Source organism: Oncorhynchus nerka, linkage group LG6 (genome assembly GCF_034236695.1).
Source record: "Oncorhynchus nerka isolate Pitt River linkage group LG6, Oner_Uvic_2.0, whole genome shotgun sequence".
In the NCBI taxonomy this organism is placed as follows: domain Eukaryota; kingdom Metazoa; phylum Chordata; class Actinopteri; order Salmoniformes; family Salmonidae; genus Oncorhynchus; species Oncorhynchus nerka.
The window spans coordinates 41354781-41370879 of record NC_088401.1 but is presented as its reverse complement, the minus strand read 5'-3'; the positions used below and the strand labels follow the sequence as shown (position 1 = coordinate 41370879).

The 16099-nt window shown below is 41.4% G+C and overlaps 2 protein-coding genes and 1 pseudogene across 2 annotated transcripts in view; 1 reads left to right on the top strand and 2 right to left on the bottom strand.

Moving 5' to 3' along the window:
- LOC115130450 (N-chimaerin) overlaps positions 1 to 418 on the bottom strand; it is a 54526-nt gene extending 54108 nt beyond the window's left edge. Inside the window, exon 1 of the mRNA XM_029661616.2 lies at positions 354 to 418. Within this exon, the coding sequence (XP_029517476.1) occupies positions 354 to 372 (19 nt within the window). The 5' untranslated portion in view covers positions 373 to 418. The remainder of the gene's footprint in view (positions 1 to 353) is intronic.
- A 2396-nt stretch (positions 419 to 2814) lies between these two features.
- On the bottom strand, positions 2815 to 5135 carry LOC115130451 (uncharacterized; annotated as a pseudogene).
- Positions 5136 to 12604: 7469 nt separating this feature from the next.
- On the top strand, positions 12605 to 15582 carry LOC115131124 (uncharacterized). The gene is made up of 5 exons (XM_029662727.2): positions 12605 to 13699; positions 13815 to 13889; positions 13974 to 14206; positions 14591 to 14763; positions 15456 to 15582. Exons 1-5 carry the CDS (start codon positions 13615 to 13617, stop codon positions 15580 to 15582), a joined length of 693 nt encoding a protein of 230 aa, XP_029518587.2. The 5' UTR covers positions 12605 to 13614.
- The last annotated feature ends 517 nt before the right edge of the window (positions 15583 to 16099 follow it).

The following is a 16099-nucleotide window of genomic DNA, read 5'->3' as shown; positions in this document are numbered from 1 at the left end:
GACAATTTCCACCGCAGTTTAGAAAGCTGATAATGGGAATACAGTGAATACATATTAATTTGCGAGAAAACATATAGCAACAAGAAAATGTTAAACTGTATAAACCGTTTCTACTACAATAACAGAGCCAGTACGGGCAAGCTAGCGTTAACTACTTAACGTTAACGCGTTTGCTCACACTGTGAGTCACCGCTACGCTAGAGCCGCCGACTTCATGGCAAAAATAAACAAATACAAAGATCGCGAACAGGCGTAGATGCAAACATTAATTTATCTGCATTGGGGATAAAGCCAATATATACTCTATCCGATGCATATAGACAATATAGTTGAGCCCAACACATTGTACTTACACCACATCACCGTATCCATCTATAACGAAGTCGCCATCTTGTGATATCACGTGACCATCACACTCAATTTTAGGTCAATGTGTTACCATGGTTACCATGTGACGCTGCTCAGAATAGGATGGGGCAGGGTTAGTTCTATCTGGGATCCTTAGGATGTCCAAATTTCAACTTCAACGGAGTAACGTCAGAGTTGGGAAGTCCCAAGGATCCCGGAAAGCATGGACCATCAGCAGCAATCCAGTTAATTCCACCATGTGAGAAGGAGAGGATCCATAAACCTAATGCGTACCGGGGCGGCAGGGTAGCCTAGTGGTTAGAGCGTTGGTCTAGTAACCGGAAGGTTACAAGTTCAAACCCCCGAGCTGACAAGGTACAAATCTGTCGTTCTGCCCCTGAACAGGCAGTTAACCCACTGTTCCTAGGCCGTCATTGAAAATAAGAATTTGTTCTTAACTGACTTGCCTGGTTAAATAAAGGTAAAAAAAAAAAAAATGTTGCCTAGTACAGGCAATGTTTGAGCTATCGAATCATAGATCCTGCAATGCGGAGGCAAGAGCACTACTTCCTGTGCCACCGGTCAATAGATATGTGGTAGTAGAGGGTAGTAGAGGGCTGAGGTGCACACACTTAATATGTCGTGAAATCTGTTGTGTGCATTGTAATGTTTAAAAAAAGTTGTATAACTGCCTTCATTTTGCTGGACCCCAGGAAGATTAACATAAATGCAAAATACCTATGGTGTGTGTGCTACCAACTCGATCTTGTAGGATCATGAGCAGGATAGCCAGATAAACCCAGGCCTTGTGCCATAATACCATGTAGGCTGTAGTTGGCGGCTAAGAGCTGAAATACATACAAAGCATATAAGTATAGCAGTCGTTTTATTACACATGTAGGCTGTAGTTGGCGGCTAAGAGCTGAAATACATACAAAGCATATAAGTAATTAAACAAAAACAGTTAAAAATCAGGATGGGAGCCGAAGCAGTTCGTTTTTGGAAGTGTGAATGGGCTGAGCGGTTGAAGAATAATGGTCATAGCCAGGGGGGGTCATGATCAGACAGGTCCAAAGCCATTTATCAGCACAGCTCGCCGTCCACTCACATACAGCCAGTTGCATTAATCCCCCCTTCCCTGTTTTACATCATCCTCCTTTGTGCCCAGCCAAAGCTAACAGGTATGCTCCAACAAAGGCTATCCCAGTACTACATTTACATTTTACATTTAAGTCATTTAGCAGACGCTCTTATCCAGAGCGACTTACAAAGCAATGCAAGCGATAATGCGGGTGTAACAGTTGTTAAAGTACTATGTGAATTTCACCAGGTTCATATATTAATATGTTGTGTTGATTTGTTATGCATATGCCTGCATCCTGGGAGAAGGGGAGTGTGTACTTACGTTTTGCCCTGCGTGCTCGTGCTCAAATAATTTTGATGCACTGAGAGAGGTAGGCACGCTTTTTCTGTCTTCAGAAAAGTTTGATTATTTTAAGTACAAAGTCATACACACAGTGTTTTGTTCATGAATAATGATGTATATTTAGAGGTTACTTATAAGTGGATGGTATTGTTAAGATGTACTTTTAATTGTACTTTTTAGGATGATATCAACATTCTGAATTCAACATGTGGTTAATAGCTAGCTAAGGTATTAGCAGGCTATTGTATGTGTGAACGATGGCTAATTCCTCGAATGATCCCAGTCCCTCCTATTGTGCATCTGTTGTAACCCTTATCTATGTCAAATATGTTATGTATAATAAGGAGAGTGTATTAATGTTTGTATTCAAAAATAATTTTGATTCACTGAGAGAGAAAGCGGCGACGATTCTCAGAACATACGTGCGCTACAAATGTTTTATTTCCTTTTGGATGCAGATGCAGGATGCAGAGAGTTCTGTTTGATTAAAACTACCTGATCTCCAAAGTCCACGTTTATAGTCTCAATCAACCCCACACAACGCAGAGTTACAGCCGTGCAGTATAGCACCGTCTACACGGGGTCAATTCAAAAGCCCAGGCACTTGTGTCACAGGGAGTAAGCCTAGTGCTCATGTCTCTGCACAGGATCTAACCACTGTGAGAAATTTACTTACCGCTATTAATATAGCGCTCAAGAAGTTTATAATCTCAAAATGCAAGTTTGTGATCTACCTCACTACAAAGAGATTGGAAGTGTCTATTCATATGGAATCCAACAGTTGAACTAAATCTCATCTCAAATCTAAAATATTTTCCAAGATCGAGTGGAATGTATGGCGTTGGAATAAATGTTCCCCTAGATAAAGATCTCAGATCAACTTCCCCAATCCTAATGCAAAATTGACCCAAGATCAGCATCTCTGGGCTACTTTAACATACATCAAATGGAAGTTACAAAAGCCCCTAAAATAAATGTAAAGCAGAAACATGTTGACCATTTATCTTCATGGAACAGCAATAGAGGAAATTGTATTACACCGGTGAAAGATGATTTATTGCAATTAAGAAACACATGATAACCAAAAGTAGTGTAATTTACTTAAACTCACTTGATTGCAACCAACCTGCAGTTAACATAACTATATGCTGTTTTGAGCTCAAGGGCACACACTATAGAGAAATACATCTTAATCCAAAATCTGGTGTTCCTTTGAAAGTGTTTTGCAAGGAAATATACAAAATAACTCACATTTTAAATAGTGAAATGCATGCAATTTTAATTCTGTAATTGGTAACATCTTTACAATACATGCCTTCTGTTTTGTCATCCTTCAACAAAAACTTGGAAAATGTACAATTTCATGTCCAACACGGAACAATTTTGGTTGCTTGAGTAAAATAGGTAGTCACAGCTGTAGTTTCAAAATCATGATCACCATCTGCAGAAGACATATTTACATTGCAAACAGGATCAGGAAAGCAACCATCAAGCAGAACAGACCCATGGCTTCAGAGAGGGCAAATCCCAGGATAGCGTAAGAGAAAAGCTGCTGTTTTAGGGAGGGGTTCCTGGGGAGAAAAACAAGTTTGTTAGATCCATGAATCAAAGCTGCGGGAGAGACTTGCAGCCATAGCAATTGTTAACCATTTTCCTAAACATGTCAAAAAAGCATATGAGAAAAATCAGCAAAGATGCACATTGTTGAGGATATATAGTAGGGCACCATATCTACTAATGGCAATATTTACCTTGCATATCCGATGATAAGGCTGCCGAACACAGTCCCGATTCCAGCACCAGAACCGGCCACTCCAACTGTGGCAGCTCTAGCGCCAATGATCTTGGCTGCTGTGTCAATGTCTCTGCTCACAGCGCTAGTCTGGAAACCCCTCAAGTGCTACCTGGAAAAAGGTGCTCTGTGGCAGTACTAACCAGGGAGCAAATAATAATATAATAATATATTTTTGGGGGGACTAAAATGACCAAATTGACCATAAAAACAGCTTGAAGATAAATATTACAAACATGTAAGATTAAGACAACATTCAGATCATTGCAGAGGTTCAGTATCGCTTAGAAGAGATGCAGAGGGGTGTTTTCTTATGTAACATTTCTATCTGCAACATTTTACCTGAGGAAAAAAATCTAGAAAGGTAGCACCATATAAGTTGTTGTTCCTGGAGGTAAGGGAACTAAAGGGTAAAGGCGCAGGTAGACACTCACCTCTCCTGTTCTGACATCCGGTTGGGAAAGCACAGACGCAGAGAGGGGGTCTGTATAAGGCAGTGGATCCAGAACGGACCTGTACATTGAAAAACAGTAACATTAAATGATGCAACTTCCATTTCATCAACTTGATTACAAACACACTACCTCCCCAAAAAAACATTTGTTAATTGATTCGCAGGGGGACGACAATCACATGTACATCACAACTGACCAACTTTACAAGTCAGATGTGGGCAGTACCACATGGTACATAGCAAGCTACTAGTTACAGAGCTAGTTTTTACTAGTTTTTTTTAGAATAAACATGGTAAGTGAAAAACCTAATGAAATAGCCCACTCCCGACCCAATCTATAATTCGGCCGCTATATAACTTTGTATGCGTTGTTTGTTGGCAACCTTGTTATTTATGAAGTTTTTGGAAAAGATCCTGCTGGAACGATCCACAAATTATACCCACCCCAATGCACATAGCCAAATGAAGCCCTTCGTATTTCAGAAACAGTCTTTGGTACTTTATTTCTGCATGACCTTGAAATTACAAAGAAAGCTCATTAGCTAGCTAACGAGCGCTGGCATAGCTAAAACTAGCTACCTAGCTTAGGTGATAAGTAAAGTTATTTTCCAAGAGCTGGTTTAAAAAATAAATAAAAAACACTTCAACCACGTTACTTGCCATTCAGTGTGCACAATTGCGTTACAGCAGTTCCTAAGTCAAAAATAAGTACAAGTTCAGCAGGCCCACGTACCTAATCAACATTATACTATGACAACTTATATGTAACGTTATCATTACTTTCACAACTCACCAGTGCAGGAGTAGTGATGAACTTCGCACAGGCGTACATATTGGTTTAATGTGTTGACTGATCATCAACTAAAGACGAGTCACCTGGTTTTCTCTCTAAAAAAAAAGAGCTTGAGGTCGATGAGAATTTCTCCCCCAAAAATTAAGAAACAGCGAATCCATAAATTATGATATGTGCAAAACAACTGTCTTCACATAAATGATGTGTCGGTGTGGATCCAAAACGACTTTAGATAGAAGATTGATTGTTAAAATGTTTCTGCGCAGACCTCCATTTGCCTCCCCTTCACTTACCGGCTGCAGAGGTCGAAGCGGCGAGGAACAACTTCGCATGCCACAGAAGCCGTGTTTACTCAGATTCCCGGGTGTTGGGATTTACGACATCAGACATCATTCCCTGACACCTTTATTGGAACATTGGAAAGAAAAAAGTACAATGACAGCCTTTTCAATGTTGTTTCTATCAACCATCTATGTTTCTATATATCAATCAAATATCTATTGTATTCGTTTTAATGAAAATGTGACATGTTTTACTCATGCTCCCAGTGATAATAAACTCAAACTCAAGGTGGTAGTAGGACAAACTGAAAAGGGGTTCTTTCTACTTGTGTGTGTTCACCAATGATGTTGAAATGCTATTTTCTAATTCTCTGGGAATGTATGTATCAGTTTTACCCCACATATTTGTTTTAACCCAATAATAATTTTTAATTCTAGTTTTCCTGCTCTTTAGCCTTTTGTTGTATTCATATATGGCCAGTGCCATCCTTTTCAAATGTTCTCTTGTCTATTAGAATTTGACAAAAATGGATAAAACCATAAGATTTATTTATAGAGTTTGGTTTTCACTATTCGGGGCAGATCAGTTGTAACATGATCCATGTCCAGCAGAGGGATCTGTTGTGTAAGGCCTATGTTATGTAGCGGCAGCTAGGCAAGGTATCATTACTGCTGTACTGACCCAATCCCAATGTGAAACTTCAACCCTAACGCCCTGTGCACTTCAGAGATCTGAGAAGGTTTGACAGGAATATGGCATTAAATCTAACTAGCCTGAAGCCTCAGCCCAGCCTCACATTCAATTCGCGCAGATATGTACAAAATGTATTTCAGCAGATTTCGTGCATTTTTTGTGCATTTTTGTGTGGTTCAATTCGTTCGAAAATACACAAATTTATGTGCTACTTAATTAGTGTATTTTCGAACGAATTGAACCACACAAAAATGCACAAAAACGCACAAAATCTGCTGAAATACATTTTGTACATATATGAATTTAACCAGTAGGCACACAAGCCTTTGCAACAACCATATACGCGATCGCCTGTATTTCATTATTTATTATTTTACGTTATGAATATATAGATATTTTGTCTTTTTTAATCCCTATTAAAACATTGTGGTTGTATGCCTTTATGTACTGTTTTCGATTTTTCAGAACAGATTTTTCAGTATAGATTGAATGCAATGCATGACGGCTAATGGTGTTTTATTCAAATCAAATGTTATTTGTCACATACACATGGTTAGCAGATGTTAGTGCGAGTGTAGCGAAATGCTTGTGCTTCTAGTTCCGACAATGCAGTAATAACCAACAAGTAATCTAGCTAACAATTCCAAAACTACTACCTTATAGACACAAGTGTAAGGGGATAAAGAATATGTACATAAGATATATGAATGAGTGATGGTACAGAGCGGCATAGGCAAGATACAGTAGATGGTATTGAGTGCAGTATATACATATGAGATGAGTATGTAAACAAAGTGGCATAGTTAAAATGGCTAGTGATACATGTATTACATAAAGATGCAGTAGATGATATAGAGTACAGTATATACGTATACATATGAGATGAATAAGTAGGGTATGTAAACATTATATTAGGTAGCATTGTTTAAAGTGGCTAGTGATATATTTTACATCATTTCCCATCAATTCCCATTATTAAAGTGGCTGGAGTTGAGTCAGTGTCAATGACAGTTGGCAGCAGCCACTCAATGTTAGTGGTGGCTGTTTAACAGTCTGATGGCCTTGAGATAGAAGCTGTTTTTCAGTCTCTCGGTCCCAGCTTTGATGCACCTGTACTGACCTCGCCTTCTGGATGATAGCGGGGTGAACAGGCAGTGGCTCGGGTGGTTGATATCCTTGATGATCTTTATGGCCTTCCTGTAACATCGGGTGGTGTAGGTGTCCTGGAGGGCAGGTAGTTTGCCCCGGTGATGCGTTGTGCAGACCTCACTACCCTCTGGAGAGCCTTACGGTTGAGGCGGAGCAGTTGCCGTACCAGGCGGTGATACAGCCCGCCAGGATGCTCTCGATTGTGCATCTGTAGAAGTTTGTGAGTGCTTTTGGTGACAAGCCAAATTTCTTCAGCCTCCTGAGGTTGAAGAGGCGCTGCTGCGCCTTCTTCACGATGCTGTCTGTGTGAGTGGACCAATTCAGTTTGTCTGTGATGTGTATGCCGAGGAACTTAAAACTTGCTACCCTCTCCACTACTGTTCCATCGATGTGGATAGGGGGTGTTCCCTCTGCTGTTTCCTGAAGTCCACAATCATCTCCTTAGTTTTGTTGACGTTGAGTGTGAGGTTATTTTCCTGACACCACACTCCGAGGGCCCTCACCTCCTCCCTGTAGGCCGTCTCATCGTTGTTGGTAATCAAGCCTACCACTGTTGTGTCGTCCGCAAACTTGATGATTGAGTTGGAGGCGTGCGTGGCCACGCAGTCGTGGGTGAACAGGGAGTACAGGAGAGGGCTCAGAACGCACCCTTGTGGGGCCCCAGTGTTGAGGATCATCGGGGTGGAGATGTTGTTGCCTACCCTCACCACCTGGGGGCGGCCCGTCAGGAAGTCCAGTACCCAGTTGCACAGGGCGGGGTCGAGACCCAGGGTCTCGAGCTTGATGCCGAGCTTGGAGGGCACTATGGTGTTAAATGCCGAGCTGTAGTCGATGAACAGCATTCTCACATAGGTATTCCTCTTGTCCAGATGGGTTAGGGCAGTGTGCAGTGTGGTTGAGATTGCATCGTCTGTGGACCTATTTGGGCGGTAAGCAAATTGGAGTGGGTCTAGGGTGTCAGGTAGGGTGGAGGTGATATGGTCCTTGACTAGTCTCTCAAAGCACTTCATGATGACGGAATTGAGTGCTACGGGGCGGTAGTCGTTTAGCTCAGTTACCTTAGCTTTCTTGGGAACAGGAACAATGGTGGCCCTCTTGAAGCATGTGGGAACAGCAGACTGGTATAGGGATTGATTGAATATGTCCGTAAACACACCGGCCAGCTGGTCTGCGCATGCTCTAAGGGCGCGGCTGGGGATGCCGTCTGGGCCTGCAGCCTTGCGAGGGTTAACACGTTTAAATGTCATACTCACATCGGCTGCAGTGAAGGAGAGACCGCATGTTTTCGTTGCAGGCCGTGTCAGTGGCACTGTATTGTCCTCAAAGCGGGCAAAAAAGTTATTTAGTCTGCCTGGGAGCAAGACATCCTGGTCCGTGACTGGGCTGGATTTCTTCCTGTAGTCCGTGATTGACTGTAGACCCTGCCACATGCCTCTTGTGTCTGAGCCGTTGAATTGAGATTCTACTTTGTCTCTGTACTGACGCTTAGCTTGTTTGATAGCCTTGCGGAGGGAATAGCTGCACTGTTTGTATTCGGTCATGTTACCAGACACCTTGCCCTGATTAAAAGCAGTGGTTCGCGCTTTCAGTTTCACGCGAATGCTGCCATCAATCCACGGTTTCTGGTTAGGGAATGTTTTAATCGTTGCTATGGGAACGACATCTTCAACGCACGTTCTAATGAACTCGCACACCGAATCAGCGTATTCGTCAATGTTGTTATCTGGCCTTGTCGAAACATATCCCAGTCCACGTGATGGAAGCAGTCTTGGAGTGTGGAGTCAGCTTGGTCGGACCAGCGTTGGACAGACCTCAGCGTGGGAGCATCTTGTTTTAGTTTCTGTCTGTAGGCAGGGATCAACAAAATGGAGTCGTGGTCAGCTTTTCCGAAAGGGGGGCGGGGCAGGGCCTTATATGCGTCGCGGAAGTTAGAGTAACAATGATCCAAGGTTTTTCCACCCCTGGTTGCGCAATCGATATGCTGATAAAATTTAGGGAGTCTTGTTTTCAGATTAGCCTTGTTAAAATCCCCAGCTACAATGAATGCAGCCTCCGGATAAATGGTTTCCAGTTTGCAAAGAGTTAAATAAAGTTCGTTCAGAGCCATCGATGTGTCTGCTTGGGGGGGATATATACGGCTGTGATTATAATCGAAGAGAATTCTCTTGGTAGATAATGCGGTCTACATTTGATTGTGAGGAATTCTAAATCAGGTGAACAGAAGGATTTGAGTTCCTGTATGTTTCTTTCATCACACCATGTCTCGTTAGCCATAAGGCATACGCCCCCGCCACTCTTCTTACCAGAAAGGTGTTTGTTTCTGTCGGCGCGATGCGTGGAGAAACCCGTTGGCTGCACCGCTTCGGATAGCGTCTCTCCGGTGAGCCATGTTTCCGTGAAGCACAGAACGTTACAGTCTCTGATGTCCCTCTGGAATGCTACCCTTGCTCGGATTTCATCAACCTTGTTGTCAAGAGACTGGACATTGGCAAGAAGAATGCTAGGGAGTGGTGCACGGTGTGCCCGTCTCCGGAGTCTGACCAGAAGACCGCCTCGTTTCCCTCTTTTTCGGAGTCGTTTTTTTGGGTCGCTGCATGCGATCCATTCCGTTGTCCTGTTTGTAAGGCAGAACACAGGATCCGCGTCGCGAAAAACATATTCTTGGTCGTACTGATGGTGAGTTGACGCTGATCTTATATTCAGTAGTTCTTCTCGACTGTATGTAATGAAACCTAAGATGACCTGGGGTACTAATGTAAGAAATAACACGTAAAAAAACTAAAAACTGCATAGTTTCCTAGGAACGCGAAGCGAGGCGGCCATCTCTGTCGGCGCCGGAAGTAGTGGATATGAATAGAATGTGTGGATATGTTTGTTGCATTATTTGCGTATATTTGGATATCATTCTCACTTATTATTTTAGCCACCTATACATTAGGCTATATATTCCCCTTTTTCCTCTTTGCATCTTCAAAGAAATACACATTGCCATTTAATCTGTATTCATATTGTGACTTCTCCTTGGAAGAAGGAGAGAGGCACCCTAGGAGGTACGTAAAGGAGTTGATGAAATCTTGTTAAGACAATCAGGTGAGAGGAGGTCCTAACTAGTCAATGATCTAAATTGATCAAAACATGTAGACACTGTAGACTTTAAGGACAGGAGTTGCACACATGCCATAGAACAACATGAACAAGGAAGTGACAGACTAATAGTGCATTGTTGGTAAATGGTGACAGACTGACTGATTTGCAAGTAATAATAGATATGTATTTGTTATGCAAAGTGATTTGTAGATCAGTCAGTCTGTGTGGAGGAGGATGAAGACCTTTAGTGATCTGCAGGACATAGTAAAACACACATGCTATCAATGACATGCAGCTTTTCTCATAGACGGGGGAGGTTACTATGTGAAGGAATGTGTTAGGATTGGAAGTTTTCTCTTTTATGTTTCTTTTGAGATGGTATGGCCTCTGAGGACCCCCAAGACCAACTGGATGAGGCTATTAAAAAGGCAAAAAGACTGGCTGAGGAGCTCAACCCAGAACGGGTAATGTAACAAGTCGTACATTACTGGTAATTGTCACGAACCGGCTCAAAGCCCGTAACAAAGGGAGACAACGTGGAGATAAGGAGTAGCAAAATATGTATTTATTACCTAAAGCAACTAAGTATAATATACAATGGTGTGTGTAATCAGTAATCAGTAGTGTAAGTGAGTGTTTTGCATGCATGAATGTGATAATGCAGGGTGATGAAAGGTGCCAAAGCAAACAAACAAACGGCCACCAAGAACCACAACACAATCTACAAAGGGTGTTAGCATGGAGAGAGTCTCCTCCATGAATGGGGAAGTGGTGTATTTATCCTGGGAGACACCGGGCCCAGGTGTTTCCCATGTAGCTGACGACCCTCTCAACTCCGCCCACCAGCATCCTAATAAGGAAATAACAGAGAGAATACGGCAGACAGAGTGGGAGGGTCGTCACATAATGCAACCCCTACAGCTCCCATACGTGCATAAATATTCCCAACACAACTACAGCGTTATGATTTATCATTGCTTTATGTTTGTCAAAGTAGACCCCACATGCCACAAATGTGAATATAAACGTAAACTCCGTGATATGACCTGAACACGGGCATCAATGATATTGCCCATTGAGCATGAGGCACAAGGGTGCACTTGTTAGCATCCTTGTGAACCTCTACACATGTTAGCAGTGTGAGTGAGCCAGAACCTGGGTCTACTGCAGGTGCCTTTCCTCAGCTGACAAATCACTTCACCTTATGTGAAAATAAAAGTATTGCTTGTGCTCCATATGTGCACAAGCAAGCCATGCTTGTGGGAGACTTTTATTAGTGGGCCAGCCATGATAATTGAAATGCACTTTTTAGGAAAAGAAGAAGAAAAAGACAAACAAGCCTCCAGGGATTAGGTTCAGATGGAGACAAAGGGATGAGAGAGGACAGATTGTTTCTCAAACCAGGAAGGTAACTACATCCACTTCTGTTGGTAAGTTTCATCCTGTCTAGGTGTTTAATTGCATTGATCCCTGATCTGACTTCTTCCTTTCAAACATACTGTATCATAGCATATCAAACGTTTGTTGCCGTGCCGTAGGCCGGTCTAGTACCATCTACCCACAGTACATAATACATTACATGCAGGTCTGATCCCACCTTTCCCTGTCTCTAACTGTTGCCTGTCTCTGATGAAAATGCATATTTAACGAAAGGAGTCAGAATTCCAGCAAATCTTTTGAATTAAAAACACACTCCCTTCCCCTGTTTTGGTTAAAAGCTGAGTAAAGGGTTGGCGAAATGTAACCACTTTCAATTTATTGACAGAGCTATTATTGCAATAACTTACCATCAATGTTATTAAAATAATAGGTTTAACCATATAGCATTAATATAAATCCCAAAATGGCTTTATCAACTTCTGAATGTCCCTTGAAGTCTAATCCTTTCCTTTTTTTCATATCTTACTTTAGAGATGAGGACCAGTAGATTGGAATCCACTCCAGTTTTAAACATTGATGAAGAAATAGGTATGTTTAAATGGTTTTACTTTCAAAATTGGGGTCATCTTGGTGTTACTGAATTATACTGCACTACATCTTTATTTTGACAGTGATGCAACATTTTTAAATGTGTTTCCAGAATTTCAGATTTGAGATCAAATGTTTGATATGAGGTTACAGTACAGAATGTCACCTTTTATTTCAGGGTATTTTTAGACTTTTCTGATTTACCGTTTCGAAATGAAGGCACTTTATATGTCTAGTTGCAAGTTTTACTAGGCGTATGTACAGGATACTGATGGTAACACGATCCAACGAAATACTTACTTGCAGGTAGCTTCTCGACAAAGCAAATAAAAATGCTGGAGTGTAGAGACAATTTCAACATTTTAGCATCACTGTCCAGAGTGCAATAACAACATCCTGGCAGAGCTTTTTCCTCCACATTTCCTTTAATATGAAGCAATCTGCCATTCCACATTATAGAATTAGTCTTAGTTGAATTCATTCAAATCCACAATTACAGACAGTGGTTCCTTTTGTAACCACTGTCTGTAATTGTGAAAGGAGAGTTCTCCTACTCTGTAGTCAAAATACACTGAGTGTACAAAATATTCCTAATATTGAGTTGCACTCCCTTTTGCCCTCAGAACAGCCTCAATTCGTCAGGGCATGGACTCTACAAGGTGTCGAAAGCATTCCACAGGCCATGTTGACTCAAATGCTTCTCACAGTTGTGTAAATTTGGCTGTATGTCCTTTGGGTGGTGGACCATTCTTGATACACACGGGTAAATGTGGATCGTGAAAAACCCAGCAGCATTGCAGTTCTTGACACAAACCGTTGGACCTGGCAGCTACTACCATACCCCTTTCAAAGGCACTTAAATATTTTGTCTTGCCCAGTCATCTTCTGAATGGCACACATACACAATCCATGTCTAGATTGTCTCAACGCTTAAACATCCTTCTTAAACTTGTCTCCTCCCCTTTATCTACACTGGTGGATTTAACAGGTGACATCAATAAGGGATCATAGCTTTCACCTGGTCAGTCTGTCAGGGAAAGATAATGTTTTGTACTCAGTGTGTTGTTGCTGTTTTAAGAACATTCAGAATTTCTATTCGATGATGGGATCAAGTTATATTGTTTGATATTCCAATTTAGACTTTACTCAACATTTTGGTCTGCCATGTAATTGAATTTACTGTAGAATCAAAGCTGAGGTTTTTGGCTTGTCACACCATAGATTGTGCAGATATATTTGCTGTCACCTACTTACAGCCCTATGTGTGTTTTAATAGATTAATTGTATCATATTCTTAATTGAACCATTTTCCCATTTTTGTGTTTTCAAAAAAGCAATACTTTATAGAGAAATTAACATCCTCCTAGCTGACTTAGAAGACCCTGAGTGTTCAAATCCTGCTGTGCCTGGTGCATCACACAGTTGGAGTGTGAGGAAGGAACTCACAGGAGGGAGTCCAGGCCTGAGATGGTAGATTCTCTGCTGGCTGCAGAGCATGCTTCTCAGAAGATCTGTCAGTCATGCAATGTGAAAAGGGTTATTCTGCGATGTAGAGACTGTCTGCCGAAACAGCTTTACTGCGATGTCTCTACACATGCAAAGTTCCCCCTGCACATGAGTCCATGATCGAGGGGTTCTACACGCCCTTTCCTCCAACTACAGCCATATCTCTCCACAGTGATGGCAAATATGCACTTCATGAACAGGGTGTGTTTAAAAACAAATTGTGGCTGAATGTGTTATATCAAAGTTCAAATGTATTCTTGTTTATTGTTGAATATAAATATTGTCCTTGATTGTTTCTTACCATTGGATGTACCAGAGGTGATATGTGGTTGCCTGACAAGCACCATCCATGTTGGCCCTGGGAAACGTATAATACTTGTAGGAATAAATGGTATGTGCAATATCTACAAGAACCAAACAGTGATGTAGCAATGCAATGTAACACAACATTAATTCAGACTACATTTTTCTTAAGGTCGCTACAATGTCACAGTGCCTGTGCTTACCTGCACAACTTGTCTTAGCACCTGGACAGCAAACTTGGCAGATCTGATAAAGAATGGGTACTGGCCTGCAACTGTCAACTGTGACATCATATACCATGTAGATCTGTTCAGCTCTTTTGAGGAGCTGAAAGTGTCAGCCCCAGGAATGTCCCGTCTGGCGTTTATGCGGATTTTGGAGCAACGTACTGACTACTTTGGCAGGGTAACAATCAATTATACTCAGCTTTACCAATGTATGACTTCAGGTTAACTATGTTACAACACTTTGTGTAACATAACTTTATTTCCAGTACTATAACTATGTTTAAACTTCAGGTCTCTTGCTACAGTATGTGTTAGCCTCCTGCACCACTGTCCTGCCATGCACCTTATCTGTGCCCCTCTTGCATCCAATATTTCCTGCTGTTTACAACAGAAGTACTCGTCTTACTTTTGCATTGACTTTCACCTGCTTTGCTGTCAACACTATGTACTGGCCCTACTTTAACTCAAATCCAGTCAGCCATAGTGAATTATAGTATGTTTTGTTTATACTATTGTTGTATTGAATATACAGTATTTTCTTTATGTATTTTTCCCTCACCAGAACAGAGTGATCTGTGGGGACACTTTTCAAAAAAGCTTCTTTGAGTGGACGTACTGCCGCTCTGAAATGGATCAGGTCTGTGATATACAGTACTTTGACTTTCCAGCCTGTTCACCCAGCATGCTTGCAGTGTCTGTGGATGGGAACAAGAAGCTGTATCAATTCAAAAAAGGGTATGTAAAACTATTCATAATTTATCAAATAACACCGTACTCTATATCATTTAAACAATCCAAACAAGGTTTGCCTTTTCTTTGTCTAGTGTGAACGTTTTCAAATGCAGTGGAGGTCATTTTTAACTTAAATGTTTTGAGTTTGTAATGAAATGAATTATCAACATTGTCAAGTGTCCCACAATCAGTTACTGAGGTTGATTGCTATTTCATATGTCATATATTTAATGTATTTCACATATCCTTTCAAGGAGTGATGACAAAGGATTGATGGCGTATTTATTTGCAAGGATGAGGATGTCTGACTTTGTGAACTATGTCCATACAAAGACTAAACATGTACGTTTCCTGTGTATCGTCTAATCTGTGAAATAGGACTGGCCTCGAGCCATCTGACTCAAAGGCAGACTCGTTAGACACTATTCCAATAAAAACACATCATTTTGGAGAGATGGTAATCCTCTCTCCAAGTCCAGGGTCGTTACACCACTCCCTCTGTTCACAAATATAATACTTTACAAGTGCTTCTTTTTGACAGTCAATTTCCAACTTCTGATCTCCATTGTAGCGAACACAGGGAGTAGCTCAGCGCCCCATCTAGATTTTAAAAACCTAACCACTGTCCCGTTAACACTCCCCCCCCCCCCCGAAAACATTATTTCTACCTATACTCTTCTACTTCCCTTGTCTAGGGTTATGGAAAAGGGGTATGTGGAGCATCCCAGTGGACAGCAGCTAAAGAGCCATCAAGGAAAACAAACAACAAACTTGATGAAGAGGGACTCGAAGTTGCCGTCTGCCGCCAAGGAATACTTCTAAGGAGCCTCAACATGATGCGTGGAGAGATATTTGCGTACCCACTGTTCTTGCAGAAGGAATTGTCTGGCAGCAGGAACATACAATTCATGTGTACGGATGTGATCTTGCGATACGTTTGTAGCTCACTTTATATGAAGAATATCTAAATGCATATTCTCATGAAACTGATTAAGATCAAATGGTTGGCATGCTGATGCTCCATAAATGTTTCAATGGTAAATCATGGTGAATTTGGCCAAACATTTATGATTGACAGTGATACATGTGAGGGAGAGTGAGGAATACATTTGTGCATAAAGTAGGTTAAACTGGAGAAACGCGGTCCTCGGCCTTGATCCAGTCATCGTCCCATTTCTTGCCACTGTAAGACAAGAAAACATAAGGAATGTCATGTTTTTAAGCAGAAATAGATCATAAATCATTCAATATGTAATTATGAGCACGGGTTGCACCTATTCCTTTGAAAAGGGTTTTATGATTTTTGGTTAAACCTAATCTGACGTTGGTCAAGTGCCTT

Excerpts from the sequence above, each read along its gene's own strand:
- LOC115131124 (XM_029662727.2), top strand. The coding sequence starts at position 13,615 with ATGATCGAGGGGTTCTACACGCCCTTTCCTCCAACTACAGCCATATCT. Across the intron at positions 13,700-13,814 it reads ATATGCACTTCATGAACAGG|AGGTGATATGTGGTTGCCTG; the intron begins GTGTGTTTAAAA and ends TGGATGTACCAG. Across the intron at positions 14,207-14,590 it reads GTACTGACTACTTTGGCAGG|AACAGAGTGATCTGTGGGGA; the intron begins GTAACAATCAAT and ends TTCCCTCACCAG.